Source organism: Dasypus novemcinctus, chromosome 6 (genome assembly GCF_030445035.2).
Source record: "Dasypus novemcinctus isolate mDasNov1 chromosome 6, mDasNov1.1.hap2, whole genome shotgun sequence".
In the NCBI taxonomy this organism is placed as follows: Eukaryota; Metazoa; Chordata; class Mammalia; order Cingulata; family Dasypodidae; genus Dasypus; species Dasypus novemcinctus.
The window spans coordinates 102,945,953-102,963,731 of record NC_080678.1 but is presented as its reverse complement, the minus strand read 5'-3'; the positions used below and the strand labels follow the sequence as shown (position 1 = coordinate 102,963,731).

Here is a 17,779-nt window from a genome sequence, read left to right as displayed (position 1 = left end):
TATGAGGGTCTACTTCCAAACCATCAGTTTGGATTCATGGGTATATGTGTCTGTCTTTATGCCAGTACCATGCTTTTTTTTTTTTTTTAACCATTGTAGCTATGTAATGTGATTTAAAATCTGGAAGAGAGGGTCCTCCAGCTTTGCTTTTCCTTTTCAAGATGTTTCTGCCTAATCGGAACCCCATTACCCTACCAAATAAATTCAATAATTGTGTTTTCCATATGTTTAAAAAATGCTGGTGAAATTTGTATTGGGATTGCATTGACTGTATATCAAATTGTGTAGAATTGATGTCTTAATGATATTTAGTCTTCCAATATATGAGCTTGGAATATTCTACCATTTATTTAGGTCTTTTTAAAAATTTCTTTTGACAATGCATTGTAGTTTTTTGAATGCAAGGGCTCTACATCCTTGGTTAAAATTATTTTTATATATCTGATTCTTTTAATCACTAATGTAAATGAAATTTTTTTCCTGACTTCCTCCTCAGACTGCACATTATTAGCATATAGAAACATCACTGATGTTTTTGTGCATTGCGGTTGCTTATTGGTATAGCATGCTGATTGATTTTCTTGTGCTGAACCACCCTTGCATCCCTGGTATAAAACCCACTTTATCATGATGAATAAGTTTTTAAATATGTTGTTGGATTCAATTAGCAAGTATTTTGTTGAGGATTTCTGTACCTGTATTCATTAGGGAAATGGGTCTGCAATTAAAAAAATTTTTGTAATATCTACATCTGGCTTTGGTATTAGGGTGATATTGGCTTCATAGAATGAGTTTGGTAGCGTTCCTTCTTATTCCATTTTTTGGAAAGAGCTTAAGTAAGATTGGTATTAATCATCTTTGAATGCTTGGTAGAACTCACCTGTGAAACCATCTGGTCCTGGGCTTGTCATTTGGGGAGTTGTTTGATGACTGTTTCAATCTCTTTACCTGTGATTGGTTTGTCAAGGTCTTCTATATCTTCTAGGGTCAGTGTAGGTTGTTCATACATTCCTGGGAATTTTTCCATTTCATCTACATTGTCTAGTTTTTTGGTGTACAGTTGTTCATAGAATCCTCTTACGATATCTTTTATTTCTGTGGGATCAGTAGTAATGTCCCCATTTTCATTTTTTATTTCATTTATTTGCATCTTCACTCTTTTTTTCCTTGTCAGTCTAGCTAAGGGTTTTTTGATTTTGTTAATCTTCTCAAAGAACCAATTATGAGTTTTGTTAATTTTCTCTATTGCTTTTTGTTCTCCATTTCATTTATTTCTCTTCTGATATTTGTTATTTCATTACTTCTACTTCCTTTGGGATTAGTTTGCTGTTGTTTTATTCTTCTTGATTTTAGCTCTTTCTTCTTTTTTAGTATAAGCATTGAGTGCCATCAATTTCCCTTTCAACACTGCCTTCACTGCTTCTCATATGTTCTGATATGTTGTGCTCTTGTTTTCTTTTGTTTTGAGATATTTATTGATTTCTATTGAAATTTCTTCTTTGGCCCACTGATTATATAAGAGTGTGTTGTTTAATTTCCATATATTTGTGAATGTACCCTTTTTCCACCTCTTGCTGATTTTCAGCTTTATTCCATTAAGATCAGAGAAGGTGCATTGTATAATTTCTATCTTGTTGAATGTATTGAGATCTGCTTTTGCAGAGTTAACATGGCAGCTACTGGGTGCTTTCCAACTTGAACAGGTTCAAACTTTAACTGTTTTTAGGGTTATATTTTACCCAGCCGTGTTTACTAATCATTACGTGAATTCAGGGGCCAACTATCTCTTCCTCCCCCATTTTTGGGAAATGGAGCTTCCAACTCCAGCCATGGAATAGCCCTTGAGGCAGCTTCTCCACCAGTGGAGAATGGACACTGGCCTCCATAGTGTAGAGTGCTCTACTCATGAATCTTCTCTGCAGATGGTAGGTCTCCTCCTTCCATTCTTTCAAGGATGTTGCAGGATGCTCATCTGGTCTCCTAGGGTCCCCAAGCAGGTGCTTTACATAGTTCTGGGAGATCACCAACTGCCTTGTAGGATGAGCTAACTCTCAAAGCACCCTTCTCTGCTGCCATCTTGCACGTCCCTCTGCTGCCATCTTGCACCTCCTCCCTCTAATGTATTTTTTTTCTAATTTTTCATACTTTATTCCCTGTATGAATAGGTTAAGAAAGTAGAATTTCCCCAAGCACTGATTTATAGATAATGTGAAAAAGCAGCACACAAAACAAAACATTCAGTTTCACAGATAGTTACATTTAATGATCACTTTAAATGCAATTTCAACTCTCATTTTAAGCTAAGTGCAATAATAATTTAATACAAGATAGTTAAATACACACACAACCTGTATATCCTGAACTACAAGTGGTTTCCATGGCCACATATGCTTTTAGGCAAGTACACATTTCCACAATGAACAAGTACTAACAAATATATTAATAAAACACTACCCCAAATGCTTATCCTGCCATCAGCTTTTTAAGCAATGACATTCATGCTACTGAAAGCATTTCTTTTTAGAAGATTTAAACTGACTTGGGAAACTCAGTTGTAAAGCTTGACAAACAGAATGTATAAACCCCAAAGATTTTAAATAAAGAAAGCCTACCAACACTGAGGCATTTACATGAAACTTAGTTTCTCAAAAAACAAAACACTCTTGCTATCTGAAGAAAATTAAAACAAATGACCACTTAAGACACTTAAGCATTCTCTAAAAATACTGTATTTTCCTATATCATCATCTACTTAAGAGAAACACAAACCAGTTCACTTCATTAGTAATATCAGAGTTTTGTCTAGAAACTTAAGAAAATATAAAAAACATGTCTCAGCCATCACAGGATCAAAGGTGCCATTTACTCGTCACATATAAAACAGCTACAATATAGCCTACAATGACAAAAAAGGACACCTAACACATAAGTACTACTTCATCATCTAGTCAAAAGTCAGAAGGAATTACATGAATTGCAAGGTTCTTTAACTTATATATGATCATTAAAACCCAATGGCAATATAAAGACAGGCAATTAAAGACTCAAAAGCTCTAAAATTGAAGACAGGAAAATAAAGGCTGAAGCCTGTATGTTTCTCCAGCTTTCATTTTCATAGTTAGATATCCGGACCTTACTATAGGAAATAGGCAGTTACTATATATATTTGACCCAGAAGATAAGGAAGCTTTAAGAAGTACAAAAAGGATCAAGATCCATAGTTTGTGTGATCAAATGCTTTTCTAGCTTGTTTCCATTCTTCATTCATAGTAAGTCTTTAACCCTAGCAAACTTCCTTGGGTCCTTTCGAATCAAGAAGATGATATCTTCAACTTGTACTCGACCTTGTCTTCCAATTGACATTGCCTTGTGAGTCATCTCAGTGATGACCTCTATGACAAGGTCTTCAAGAATATCCACTGACTCAGTATAAGGATTCTGGTCATCCCCAAATCCATACATCATACACTGTAGTTCCTTAGAAAAAAGTCTCTTTCTATTACCCTGTCCACCTTCTGCACCTCCTCCAATTTCTTCATTTTCTTCCTCAAATGTGGGGTCTTCCTCTTCATCTTTCTATTTTTAATTTCATCCATTGTGTCTTTAATTTGCGTATGCTCTGTTACTTTTCTTTGCAGTCTCAAATTGGTCTTTATGCTCACTCAGTGTCTTCTTAATACTCTTTATCCCTTTAGTCATATTTTCTTTCAATTCTTTGAAGTGATTTAGGAGTGTTGCATGATTATCATTCATTAATTTTCTTAAATCCTGTATATCTCCAGGATATTTGGTCGGTTTCTTTGGCTGGGCCATCTCTTCCTGCTTCCTAATATGGCTTGTAATTTTTTGCTCATGTCTAGGCATCTGAATATGTCAATCAATTTGCTCTGATAGTCAATTTCTTCTGTTGCCTGTTTCCTGCCTCCCCCCCCCCCCGCCCCAGCTCTTCTTTGATACTTGGTTCACCTTATTCTGAGTCTTTAAAAGTACCCAGCTTAAATTACCAAAACTGGGCCAGGGATTCACTAATGGTGTGCAGATTTTCTCCCAAGAATTGGGGTTAAGAGAGTCCTTAAAGCAGTTTTTGTCCATGCAATTTCCAGACCAGCCAGCGCATGGTGTTTCTTGGAAAACCTGTCCGTGGAAGTGTTTCTTTCAATCTCTACTTTCCTGTGTGGTGCAGTCAGAGCTGAAATTCACAGCAGGATTTGCTGGCTGAATTCATGGAAGAGAAGCCTTCTGATGCCCCTTCCCTTTTCCCTTGAAACAGCTGACAGGGAGGAGGACATCTGTTCCCCCCCCCCATTGGGCTGCAGGGAGCCAGGGCTTTTACCCCAGCTTAATATCTTGGGATGGGGGAGGGGAGCCCTTCCCAGCCATGGTGGGCATTTGATAGCTCAGGTTTGTTGTTTTGGGTTCTTCATCTCTCTGTCCCTTGCCCTCCTGGGAGTTGCATAGCACTGTCCTGGTCTGTTGACTCCCAAAGCAGGTCCCTAGGACAGCTTTTGGCCCTTTCTCCATTGTTTTTGTGAGAGAGTTGAGCCCTGCCTGCCTACTCCAATGCCATCTTCCTGGAACTCAACTAGCCTAGTTGAAATGAAAACATTCCACAAGAGCCAACCCTGTGAGGTGGCAGACCCAGCCTCCATCCTGCAGAGAGACAGTGGATGCTGCTGCTCACCCTCCTTCCCAGGTGCAGCTGGGCCCGGGCCTTGGAAAGCAAAGGTCCTGCTCCTCCAGCTTGGGGGATGACTGTAATGACAAGCCCCACTCAGAGGGCTTCTTTGCAGTGCCCTTCACCCCAGTCCAGGGGCCAGTGAGTGTGCAGGCTGCAGACTGAGAGGTGCTCCTACAGCTGTGGGCCTGCACTCAGCCTCCTGTGCCCCAGTCCCAAACCCCACAGTAACCGAAGGCTAAAGGAAAGCCAAAGCATCCAAAATCCCCTCCCATGTCAGGCTTCCCCATTGCAGGAAAGGGCACCCCTAGCCACTCAGTCCTCTCCTCCAAAGCTCACAGCCCCCTCGTGCCTTTTTGCTTCCCCTGCATCCAGCCACCAAAAGTCCTGCTGCCTTCAAGTCCACACCACCCTGGCATCTGTCAGGCCCTGGCACACTCGCTGTCCTTGGATAAAGCCCATGCTGCCCGTCCTGCTCACTCCCTTCCTCCCTGCACAAGCACGAGTAGTTCTGACCTCAGGACCTTGGCACAGGCCCCTCCACAGCCTGGAAGATTCCTCCCTCAGACCTCTCCCTGATGGCTTCCTCACCTGTTGGGGCTCAAAGCAAGCATTGCGTCCTTGGAAAGGCCTGATTTTTAGTGAAGGTTCAACAGCATACAATCATTGTGAGAATCGTAGAATGAACTTGAAATACTCATTACCTGCTGTCAGTAATGGCACACCCATGCCAAGCTGGTGACATCAGTATCCCCACTGCCGCTTATTCGAAGCAAATCCCGGACATCACGTCAGTTCATCTGCAAATATCGTAATGTCTCCAAACGAGAAATTGTACCTGTAAAAGATGATCCAGGCCACCCGTTCTGAGAGGATGTCCCTTCACTTCCTTGCTCTGTGCCTTCCCCATTTTCATTGTCATGCACTTCACACTCCCTGACATTTATTTTGTTCATGGTTATATTTTATGGGATTGCCTCCCCATCCAGTCACGAGAATGTTCCTGCCCTGAGAACGTCTCTCTGCCTGCCTTGTTTCTGTTAAATACCATCGGCTGCCCAGTGCCAGGGATCCCACAATTTCTCAGAGTAGACGATGGCTGAAGGAGAGGCTGGCCACCTGCCAGGGTCCACTTGTCTGGCCGAGGGCAGCAGGAGGTGGTGGATGGATGGACATGCACTGACCTTCTGCTGTGGGTTTTCTCTTTTAGATAAAGCAGCAAGCTCTTCTGAAGACAATGTCATAACTTGTCCTGGAGTAGAACCTCAGATACTTGGAAAGTAAGTGACCCGACCTGGGGACCCTCGTGGCAGGAGACCAGGTGGGCAGTGGTTTAGTGGTCTTGGGTGAGGACACCCTCGGCCGGGGCACCCGGGGAGCCCTCTGTACCTACCCTGATGGGTGGTCCTGGGGGTGGGCAGGGATCCATGTGGCCCAGCTCTGCTGAGGACGGCAGGAGGTGGAGGGTGCCTGCCTTAGTTTCCCCACTTCTGGGACATCTAGCAAGCCATGGGTTGTCTTGACAAGAGTGATTTCTTGGCTGCCAGTGTTGGGGCTGGAAGCTGACTCCCTCCAGGGTGGGCAGCGCTCTGGTGCTGGCAGCCGGCAATCCTGGGGTCCTGTGGCTCCCCCACCACATGGCCGTGTGCTCTCCTCTCTCTGCCGGTTCCCAAGGACTTCCAGCATCTTCTCCTCCAAGTGGCTTTCCCTTGAAAGCCCCCAGTCACAGCACTAAGGGCAGTCTCATTCCCCTGACCGCAGCATAACGATGTCCTCAGAAGTTCCACTGACTCTGGGTTACACCCCAGGACTGGGTGCAGGTCGTGAACATGGTTTTTTCTGGGGCACGCGCTTCAGCCCATCCGGTTCCAAAGGGCTCCTGCCACTCGCCAGAGCTGAGCCCACGTGCCCTGTCCACACGGAGGAGCCCAGGGAGCCCCCCCATTGCTGCCACTCATGTGGCTCATGGCCACACGGTGCACAGATGATGCCGGGCTCCTGGGGCCGGCCGTGTCCCTCGGGGCCTCTGCGCCAGGCCGACCTCGTGCTCTGGGGAAGGAGAGCTCACCCCGTTCTCTCCACTACCCCAGTGCCTTGCTGGCAAAGTCACTGCACCCAGAAGCTGGGGGCCAAGGTTCAGCCATGGGGAGACCTGGCTGTCACCGGCCCACCCCCTCCATGCTTTAGGCCCATCTTCGTTGAAATCAGCCTCAACAAAGGCATAACCTTCATCACCAACAACCTCAAATTCAGAGGAAAGGATTGCGTGAGTACTGGGTGGGGGCACCCCCGTCACGGGGCCCATCGGCCCAGCCCTGATGCAGACACACTGGGGGGCACCTGGCAGCCAGGGTGAGTGGGTGGGGCAGGGGTCCACCAAGACCAGAGTCCAGGCCTGTGGCTCCCCTGGCTGTGTGGGCCCCAGGGCCCACCCCTCCAGGTCGGGGTTCAGGCAGGGGGATGGGGCAGCCTCCGCCACACGTGGCGTCTGTGGCCCTGGGTGCTGCCGAGGTGGTCTGGGCATCTGGCCATGGACTCCTGGCCCCCCTGGGGTCCCCCAAGGTGAAGCGCCTGAGGAGAGGAGGAGGCTGGGGGTGGAATGCCAGGAGATGGGAGCTGGGAGGGGGCCACCCAGCCCCAGCCCAGCCCTCGGCCACACCTGTTCTCTGGCAGCCAAGGCTGGATGGTGACGGTGGCCTTTCCACAGGGGGAGAATCCTGCTGCCAAAACCACCGAGGACAAGGCAGGGAACCCAAGCAAGGTCAACAGCCAGCGCCCCATTGAGCAAACCCCTGAGAAAGCCCCTGAGATGCCCCAGGAGGCCCCCCCAAAAAACCTCCCTGGAAAGGTCCCCAAGCAGGCCCCTGGAAAGCCTCCTGAGAAGCCCCCTGCAAAGCTCTTCAAGCGTCTTGCAGCCACAGCCCTCGAGAGGCTTTCCAAGTACCGCAGTGGTGATGCGGACAGCAGCGATGAGCGCACTGACCAGGAGGGGACCCCCGAGGGCGAGGGCGGTGGTGAGGAGGTGGAGCCCCGTGGCTTGGAGATACCCTTACCACCACTTGTTGAAAGCTTCATCAGCACCGGCAGCAGCAGCAGCGACTTCCCCTGGATCCCCGTGGTGGCTGGCGCAGCTGCCCTGCTCTTCCTCCTGTTGCTGTGCTGCTTCTTCTACCTGTGCTGTTGGGTGAGTGCCCCTGCTATGTGAGCAGGCAGGTGAGTGCCCCTGCTATGTGAGCAGGCAGGTGAGTGCCCCTGCTGCATGAGCAGGCAGGTGAGTGCCCCTGCTATGTGAGCAGACAGGTGAGTGCCCCTGCTATGTGAGCAGGCAGGTGAGTGCCCCTGCTATGTGAGCAGGCAGGTGAGTGCCCTGCTATGTGAGCAGGCAGGTGAGTGCCCCTGCTACGTGAGCAGGCAGGTGAGTGCCCCTGCTATGTGAGCAGGCAGGTGAGTGCCCTGCTATGTGAGCAGGCAGGTTAGTGCCCTGCTACGTGAGCAGGCAGGTGAGTGCCCCTGCTGCCTGAGCAGGCACCTGAGTGCCCCTGCTGCCTGAGCAGGCAGGTCAGTGCCCCTGCTATGTGAGCAGGAAGGTGAGTGCCCCTGCTATGTGAGCAGGCAGGTGAGTGCCCCTGCTTCGTGAGCAGGCAGGTGAGTGCCCCTGCTATGTGAGCAGACAGATGAGTGCCCCTGCTATGTGAGCAGGCAGGTGAGTGCCCCTGCTATGTGAGCAGGCAGGTGAGTGCCCCTACTGACTGAGCAGGCACCTGAGTGCCCCTGCTGCCTGAGCAGGCAGGTGAGTGCCCCTGCTATGTGAGCAGGCAGGTGAGTGCCCCTACTGACTGAGCAGGCACCTGAGTGCCCCTGCTGCCTGAGCAGGCAGGTGAGTGCCCCTGCTATGTGAGCAGGCAGGTGAGTGCCCCTGCTTCGTGAGCAGGCAGGTGAGTGCCCCTGCTATGTGAGCAGACAGATGAGTGCCCCTGCTATGTGAGCAGGCAGGTGAGTGCCCTGCTACGTGAGCAGGCAGGTGAGTGCCCCTGCTGCCTGAGCAGGCACCTGAGTGCCCCTGCTGCCTGAGCAGGCAGGTGAGTGCCCCTGCTATGTGAGCAGGAAGGTGAGTCCCCTGCTACTTGAGCAGGCAGGTGAGTGCCCCTACTGCCTGAGCAGGCACCTGAGTGCCCCTGCTGCCTGAGCAGGCAGGTGAGTGCCCCTGCTGCCTGAGCAGGCAGGTGAGTGCCCTGCTATGTGAGCAGGCAGGTGAGTGCCCCTGCTTCATGAGCAGGCAGGTGAGTGCCCCTGCTATGTGAGCAGGCAGGTGAGTGCCCCTGCTTCATGAGCAGGCAGGTGAGTGCCCCTGCTATGTGAGCAGGCAGGTGAGTGCCCCTGCTTCATGAGCAGGCAGGTGAGTGCCCTGCTACATGAGCAGGCAGGTGAGTGCCCCTACTGCCTGAGCAGGCACCTGAGTGCCCCTGCTGCCTGAGCAGGCAGGTGAGTGCCCCTGCTGCCTGAGCAGGCACCTGAGTGCCCCTGCTGCCTGAGCAGGCAGGTGAGTGCCCTGCCAAGTGAACAAGCAGGTGAGCGCCCCTGCTATGGTTGCATCTCCCAAGACTGACCAAGGCTCAGGCTCCGTCCCCCCTGGAGCCTAGAGGTACACTGGCCTCCTGCCCCACCTGCCATGGGGTGCTCACAGGGAGGCTGTGCATGCTGGGCCAGGCTGCTCCAGTGCCCACGGCCTTTCTAGAGGTGACCAGAGGCAAGTGTGCAGCAGGGCAGCAGGAAGACAGAGAGGAGTGCTCCTGGGCTAGGAAGGAGGGGACTTCGAGGGGCTGGAGGACCTTCCCGAGGGCTGCAGGGAGGAGGAGGAGAAGGGGGGGCAGAGAAGGAGCAGGCAGGTCCCTGCCCAGGGAGCGCTCAAGGGAAAGCCTGTGGGGACCATCCCACTAAGGGCTCTCGGCTTGGGGTGGCCTCAGCCTGTCTGGCCTGCCCCAGCCCTCCAGGGAGGGGCGGTGTCCCTGTAAGAAAGGAGGAAACTGAGGCTCAGAGGCAGCCATGCCGGCCACAGCCCTGCAGGCATCAGTCTGTGCCCCGCGGCTCTGAGCAGGGTCCCCACCTCTCCCAGGGGCTGAGGCTGAGCCCAAACCACACCTTCCAGCACAGGTTATGTCTTTTTTTAAAATATTTAATTTTAAAGAAGCTTTATATTACATAAATGCTACATAAAAAATATATACATAAGGGATTCCCATAAACCTCACCGTCTCCCCCTCCCGCACTTTCCCACATCAATGACAACCTTCCTTAGTGTGGCACATGTGCTAAAACTGATGAACATGTATTGAGGCATTGCTACTAACCATGGACTCTAGTTTACATTACAGTTGACACTCTGGCCTGCACAGTTTCGTAGGTTATGGCAAAATCCATAATGCCCTGTACCCATCATTGCCTTGTCCTGGAGGACAACTCCAATGTCCTGAAATTCCCCTCATGTGACACCTCTTCTTCCCTCCCCCTCCCCTCAGACCCTCTGGTGGCCACTGCCTTTATAGCAATGATAGAAGTTCTTCCATTGCTAGAATAATGTCTATAATAGAATAGTAATAAGTCTACTTTAGTCCAGTGTTCATTCCGCAGTCTTGAGGATTTGACGATGGTGATGCAGTTTCTGATTGAGAGGGGCCCTGTTTCCCAGGTGGTAGGTGGATGTTACTCTCTTGCTTGCAGTTGCAGACACTCTCTGCTTCTTGGGATGGGCGTTGTCCATCATCATCTCCTTGTCAGTTGTGCTGGATGAGTCCAATGAGCTGGAGAGTAGGTGCTGCAACTCTGCTGAGATTCAGGACCCAACTGGCACATGGATGGACCAAAGATTTTAAGTCTCTGGAACATACATTTAATAAGTAGAGTGCTAATGATATTTCAAATAAAAGGGACAGAGGAGCCTTGTTTAGGGAAACTATTCAAGAGTCTAAGTCTGTTACACTGAGGAGCATAGATTCCAGAGTAAGGCCAGCTGATAGGGTGCCTAACTCCTGAGGGGCTCTGTGCTGCTTTTGGTGTTTGGGTGTCTCTAGCTCTTAGGAGCCCTGCTGTTTGAGGCATTGTTTACCGTGGCAGTCAATGGGATCCTGCTGAGCCTGCTGAGATGCGCAGAGTGTAACCTCTGGAATGACCTTCTGATTCACTTTGAAATCTCTTAACCATAAAAACTCATTTGTATTGAGTATTTCTCCCTTTTGGTCAAGGTCTTTTTCTGCATGCATTGTTCGTTGGTGTTGGTAATAATCCCTTGGTGCCAGGGGGGCTCATCCACAGGCATCATGTCCCATGCTAGGAAAAGGATAGTGTGTTTATATGCTGAGTTTGGCTTTCAGAGAGGCCACATTTCGACAACAAGGAAGCATTCAGGAGGTAACTCTTAGGCAATATATAATGTTAGGCTAAGTTTCAAATTCACAAGGACAGGTCTGTAAGTACAGTCATCAATATGCAGGGCCTGTCATCATGGTCTCTCCTCCTTCACTAGGCACTGCCCTTGTACTTGGGAGATTCTTGCCATGCTGTTAAAGAATGCAGCAGCACTCCCCAGCATGGGAATTCAATATTCTTTTGCTTACTGTGTGGGTCTTCAACCATCCAGACAGTGAACACTTGTACATATTCATATGCCTTCAAGGCATGCCCCAGGTGGACCCCTTCCCACATTTCTGTAACCTACGCTTCTTTGAAAATAAAGTGGAAAAAATAAGGTCCTCGGGGAATATACAGGAGAAATTATTACTGTACATACAAGACAACAGACCTTACAGTGATGAAAGACACAGTGTCTAAAAACTTTTTATATTATGTCAATTTTTAAAGTTTTTTTTTGTATTTTACTTGTTATTTTAAATACTAGTATTATTTCATTTTCTTATTAATCTTATTTGGCTATGTCTTTTTAACTTTCTAGTGTAAAAGGGAGCCGGACCCATGTAGGGTAAGTCCTAAGTGCGTCCTGACTTCCTGTGAGCTCATCTGCCATGCACCGAGCCTCCCGTGGCCCATGGAGGGGTCCGCTCCCACCCCAGGAGCTCCACCGCCTGTGCCAAGAGCCTGCAGAGCAGGAGGAGGGGGGCGCAGGGGTGGGGGGTTTGGAGGCTGCTAGGGAAGCCAGGAATCCCCCTTCCCAGGCTCCCACCAAAGGGGCAGTGTGGGCAGCCTGTGGGGGGTCTGCCATGGACCCTCCTGAGACAAGTGGGGCACTTGAGCCCCTGCCAGCTGGCAGGATGGTACTTGCCCAGGACTCAGGGAAGCTTCTGGAAAAGGAGCCTCATGTTGCAAGGACCCAGCTCTGGGATCTGCCATGCCCTTTTCTTAATCACGGTCTCCTGGTGGGCAGAGGGGCCTGGCCAGGTCAGCCCTTGCGGCCTGCAGGGCTGAGGGTGGGTGAGGGACCTTACCTGACATGGAGCTGTGAGGGGCACCCACCCGGGGGAGCCCAGGGCTGGGTTCAGGGCAGCAGCCATGGGGCCAGGTGGACCTGGGGTAGTCGTGCTTTCAAAGCTGGAGCCCAGTGGCTGAGGGGCATCCCCTGCCCATGCGCAGACCCCTGGCTGGCCCAACACGTGGTGTCTTCATTTGCCAGGGCTGCTCTGACAAATGCCATGCACCAGGTGGCTTGAACCTGGAGGTCACTGTCTCTGGTCTGGAGCCCAGAAGGCCAGCTTTCTCCCGGGTCCGCAGGGTTCCAGTGCCAGTCACTGTGGCCCTCGGGGTCCTTGGCTGGCCTCATGCCTCGGCCACATGGCGCCATCCTTGGTCCCCTCCATCCTCTGCTTTCAGACTCCTCCCAAGTCACGTTTCCTCCTTCATGAGGCTCCTGCAGTGTACAGAGCCCCCACTTCTCTTTGGCCACCCATCCAATAGTGGCGTCCTGGGCACGTCCTGTTACAGACGGCTCCCCCCAGAGAGCACGGCTGCAGGCGTGAACCCCTCTCTTCTGGGGCCCTCAATCCAAGCCTCACACAGGGCACAGCCTCAAGGCGAGGCTCTGCCAATGGGGGCATCAGACGAGCGAGGGGACAGGGGAGCTTTGCAGCACTTTGGGGACGAGCCAGATGCCGTCTTGTTTGCCCCAGAGGATGCTCCCTGGAGGCGCGGGCTGTGGATGGAATCCGGGGTCCCTCACTCGATTGTTCCTTATTCACCCCACAAACATCGGCTGAGTGGCAGCACCAGCCCCCCCCCCGCCCCCCGTTGTGCCGCCCTGGAGCAGACGCTTTCTCTTCCTACAGACAGTGTGCTGCAGCCCGCCGTGCCCCATGATGATTACCCGCTGCTGTGACTGCCCGGGCACTGGGCATGTGAGGCAAATGGAGGTGAGGAGGGCTGGGGCAGGGGAGAGGGTGATGATTCAGGTGCAGAGGCCCTGCTGGAAGGCTCCACCTGGGGGAGTCCAGGGTCCGGGGTGCTTTGCTTCCTCCCTGGGTGCCGGGGGCCAGGGGAGGGCACGAAGCTGTGGGTCAGTGTCCCAGACGCTCCAAGTCAACTGAGCCCAGCTGCCCCTGCCCCACCTGGTTGCTGGGTGCTGGCAGCCAGCCCACAGGAGTCAGGTAACCGGTTGCCACCCAGGTTTCCTCAGCTCAGGTGTGGCTCAAGTTTCAAACCCCAGCCAGCAGTGGAGGGAGAAAAACAGCCTGAGCCACAAAGAGGGGTGAATGAGTCAGAGAAATAGAGACGTGCTGAGCAGCCGCTGTTAGCGCCTTCTCAATTCTCTTGAGACACCGCAGCTGTGCCCAGCCCAGCAGCAGCCTTTTTGGCAGAATGAGGACAAGAGCTGCTGGCTTCATGGCTGGTGACAAAGGGTGCAGGGCTGCAGGGAGGAGGAGCCCCAAGACCCCATCCTCGAGTGACCAGTGCTGGGCCTTGAGTCCTGGGAGCCCAAGTCTCAGCCCTTCACCCCTCCCTGGACACGCTGCTGCCCACCTGGTTGGGAGAGCCCTGCCAGGCCAAGGGTCCTGGGGTGAAAGGGCCACCTGGAGGACAAGAGCCCCAACCTCCTGCTGGCTGGACCCCTCCATCCTGCTCTTGCGTCTGCTCTGTGCTCCTCTGCAGCCCTGGAAAGCACTGGAACAGCCAGCCCTGCCCTTGTCCTGACACAGTGACTTGTTCGGCCTGCTTGGCCCAGACCTGCCCCACCCTGTGGCTCAGGCCAGCAAGGTGCTGCCCTCCACCGGCCCAGGGTTCCTTCTGGACTGTTCTCTGCCCTTCCCACCCCCATATCAGGAACCTGCCCCTGAGCTGGGCACGGGACCTCCCACCTGGCCCCTGCCTGCCCCCTCCTCCTCCACCCCAGCACAGGCCTCCCTGCCCACCGTGGGCTCCTGCCCAGCTCCCCACACCCCCCGGCTGCCCCCTCAGGGACCTCTCCTGGCTCCTGGTGTAGCTCACCCGACCTGGGAACTTGTCCCCTAAACGAGCCACTGACCCCCCATGCCAAAAGGGTGTCTTGTTCCAGATTCTGACACAGCACAGCGACCACCACCCCAGCAGGCACGCAGGCTGCCAGGCTCCACTCCCAAGCTCATGTGGGTTCTTGGGGCTCAGCAGGGGTGCCTGACCCTCTCTGGACGCGTCGCTCAGCCGTGCCGCATCCTCATGCCACGTCTCCTTTGCAGGGCAAGCTGAGCCTCCTGTGTGCCCTGTTGAGTCGGTGCTGCACCCCAGTGCGCCTGGTGCGGCCCCCGTTCCAGTGCATGGTGAGCAGGCGCGGTGCTGCACCCGCGGCGGGCCCACGCCCCAGTGCTTTTCCCTCGTGACGCCTGCCCACAGACAGGGGCCCAGCCCTGGGAAACGGCCTCAGGAGCACGCAGGCCCCAGGGGCCGGCCGTGGCTGCCCACACGCTCCTTCCCTGTGGTCTTGGATGGGTGGGGGACTGTCCAGGCTGGAGGCTGAAGGGCCACGGCCAGAGTCAAGGGCAAGGGGCTGCAGAGCAGGGCCAACCACCGGCTCCAGCACTCCTGGCCCATGAGCCCCCTGCACCTGCAGCCCTGGGGGTCAGCTGGCTTTATGCCTCCCAGGAAGTGGCCTCCCATGTGGGGGCCTCTGGGTGCAGCCCCCACGGGCTCTTCCAGGTAGCCACGGTCCCCTGGCGTGGGCTCCCCGGCACAGGGGGTAAATGGCAGCGCTGCATGTGCACCTGGAACCAGGGCGGTGCTGTGCCCATGGTGGACATCCTGGGCAGCTGCCCTCAGGGGTCCCTACATTCTTCCCCTCCAGCCCCTCCTCCAGCTCAAGCCTTGGCGCTGTGGTTATGTGCAGTTGTAAAGACCAGGAAGCAGGAGCACAGAGAGGCTTGTGCCTTGCCCCACCTCACACAGCCACTGCGGGGCGGGGATGGACCGGGACCCAGCAGCCTGGCTCTGGAGCCCAGCGCCCTCCTCGCCCTGCACTGCCTGTGCTCGGGTCAGCACTTGGGATCTCGTGTGGTCATCCTACATCACCTGGCAGCTGTGCCCACGTGGCTGCGGGCCCCCTGACCCAGCCTGCTGTCCACCCTGTGTGGCCTCCCCTGTCACGCTTTGTGCAGGTGGGGCAGGGGCCCTGGAGGTGCCCAGCCCTTGACCGCCGTGTCTGTGGCTCCGGTGGTGCTCCAGGACTGCTCTGGGCTGGGGCACAGGCTCACTCTGGGCACGGGCCGAGGCCCTGAAGGTCACTCACATGGCGTCCTCACCTGGGCGCAGGGAGGCAGCCGCCCACCCCTGGCCGGCCCTCGCCCCTGGCCTGGCCACCTCCTCTGCACCTCCCAGGTGTGGAGACAGAGACTCCGCCTCAGCGAAGGCCTGGGTGCTGCAGGGGGCAGTTCCTCTCCCCGCAGAGCCCCTGGCTGGCCTGCATCTGGCCATCAGGTGGACCCTGGGAACACCTGGAAAGCACATTTCTGTAGTGGACTGGGCTGTACGTGCAAGGATCTCGCGGGCACTGGTGTCTTGATTTCCACCCCATGTCCCAGCAGACTCCTTCTCCATGGAAATCCGCCTGTGTTTGTGGGCCTTGGTTGGAGTGTGTTGGGGTGGGTCTGAGACTGCACGGGTGCCCAAGGGGCAGGTGAGTCTTGTTCTTCTCATCCTGCCCGTGATGGAGCTGGACCAAAGGGGGCACAGACGTAGGGCTGGGGAAATCCTAACGTGACAGTGTCCTTCCACCAGCGATCTTTAGAAACGTCTCTGCTCGTGCCTCTGGACTGTGATGGCACCTGGCTCCCCTCCCTCCCACTTCCCCAGGAGATCCAGAAACAGAGTCCAAGCCCCAGAGCCCTGGACACTGAGGCTCCCTATCAGCTCTACCGGTCCCTTCAGGAAAGGCCCTGAGCTGCACAGTAGTGACCTGAGGAGACGTAATGGTAGTTGGCTTCACGTGGCAATCGCTGATGGCCAGAGAGGAAGGAGAGCCGCCCCCCCCAACCTCACATCCCTTCACCCCCTCATGCCCATGCCACGGACTCAGGATCCCTGCAGCCCCCAGAGGGCTCCTCTCCTGGGTGAAGGTGCTTACATCTGCCCCTCTATCAGCACCTGTTCAGATCATTCCAGGGTGCCCCTGCAGCCCCAGGATGGGCATGATTGGGGCAAGAGACTGCAAGTGTCCCGTAGACCATGCCCTGAAAGAAAGCAGAGGGACCTGCTGCCCTTGGGGAGCACCAGCCCCAGAATCAGTTGCTCATGTTCTAGAATAAATGAGTAGAAATAAAGGAGCGAGAAACAAAGATAAAGATTCCATTCTATGCCCAACAGCGACAAAACCCAAAGTTCCCATGAATGAGTAGAACTCGATGAATGTTATCCCAGGGTGGCATGCTCTGGGTGAAGAGAGAGGCAGCGAGTCTAGAGAGAGTGGGAAATCAACATGATCTTCATCAGCCCAGTGGTCAAGGTGCTCGTGATGATACTTAGTGTTGGCACAGAGAGAGGGTGGGGGACGGACACCTGCCTGCCCTGCAGGCGTCAGTGTGGACAGGATCAGCTTTCTGAAGCACTTATCATCCTATGCCTGGGCCTGTAGATGCAGCACTCTCTGTGGATGGAGGGATAGATGGATGAATGGGAGGATGGATGGATGGGTTGATGGGTGGATAGGAAGGTGGAAGAGTGGGTGGATGGATGGAGGGATGGGAGGATATATAATGGATGGATGGGTGGGTAGATGGAGGTGTGATGGGTGGATGAATGAGCATTTATGGTTGGACAAGGGCCTGCAATGATACTTTGGGTCATTTCTCTGACACCAAGAGGCATGTTTGGATCTGGCATGTATGAAGGCACAGAAAGCCTCTTTGGGGGACAATTGTGGAAGGATGGAAGGGGTCCCTGTAACATTTTCAGGGGTGACCATAGGAAGAACTTTGTTTAACCAGTTGCTACTTGTGTAAACTTGGCCTAGTTTCTTAACCTCTCAAAGCCTCACTTTTCTCATCTGAAAAACAGGGAAAAATAATAAAACTCCCTTGTGCTGCAAAATACAAAGGCCGCACACCAACCAGGCCCGGGCGGGAGCCCCTCCCCAGCCCAAGAGTCACAGTCCCCAGGCCAGATGAGTAGAGGGTCTCGTGGCTCAGGGTCAGTGCTGGGGGAGAAGTGCTGTGATTGCAGGTAGGATTGGGAAGTCCCAGGAGGCACAGGCATTTTATTTTATTTTTTCATTGATTGAAACACATCACTCATACATAAACATACATAAACAATAAATGTATAGTAGTTGTGAACTTACAAAACAAGCATAAATGACATCAAACAAACATATATAACATCTTGCCCTACCACCAATAACTTGCAGTGTTTTTAAACCTTTTCAACTAATGATTAAAGAGCATTGTCAAAATATTACTATTAAGCAAAGTATTTTTCCCCTAACCAATCTGATTATTATCTTTATATCATTTATATATGAACATACATAAACAATTAAGTGTATAGTAAAAGTTGTGAACTTATAAAGCAAACGTGCATGACATCATACAGGGGTCCCATACATCAACCCTCCAACACCTTGCATTGTTATGAGATGATTGTTACAAACTATGAAAGAATACTGTCAAAATCTTATTACTAATCATAGTTCCTATCTTACAT

At 52.5% G+C, this 17,779-nt stretch overlaps 1 protein-coding gene across 1 annotated transcript in view; it reads left to right on the top strand.

Moving 5' to 3' along the window:
- The window catches only part of LOC131278904 (anthrax toxin receptor-like), a 68,641-nt gene that overhangs the window by 44,627 nt on the left and 6,235 nt on the right, over positions 1-17,779 (top strand). The window contains exons 11-16 of the mRNA XM_058299546.1: positions 5,886-5,955; positions 6,863-6,941; positions 7,383-7,859; positions 11,622-11,648; positions 12,946-13,029; positions 14,329-14,409. Of these exons, the coding sequence (XP_058155529.1) occupies positions 5,886-5,955; positions 6,863-6,941; positions 7,383-7,859; positions 11,622-11,648; positions 12,946-13,029; positions 14,329-14,409 (818 nt within the window). The remainder of the gene's footprint in view (positions 1-5,885; positions 5,956-6,862; positions 6,942-7,382; positions 7,860-11,621; positions 11,649-12,945; positions 13,030-14,328; positions 14,410-17,779) is intronic.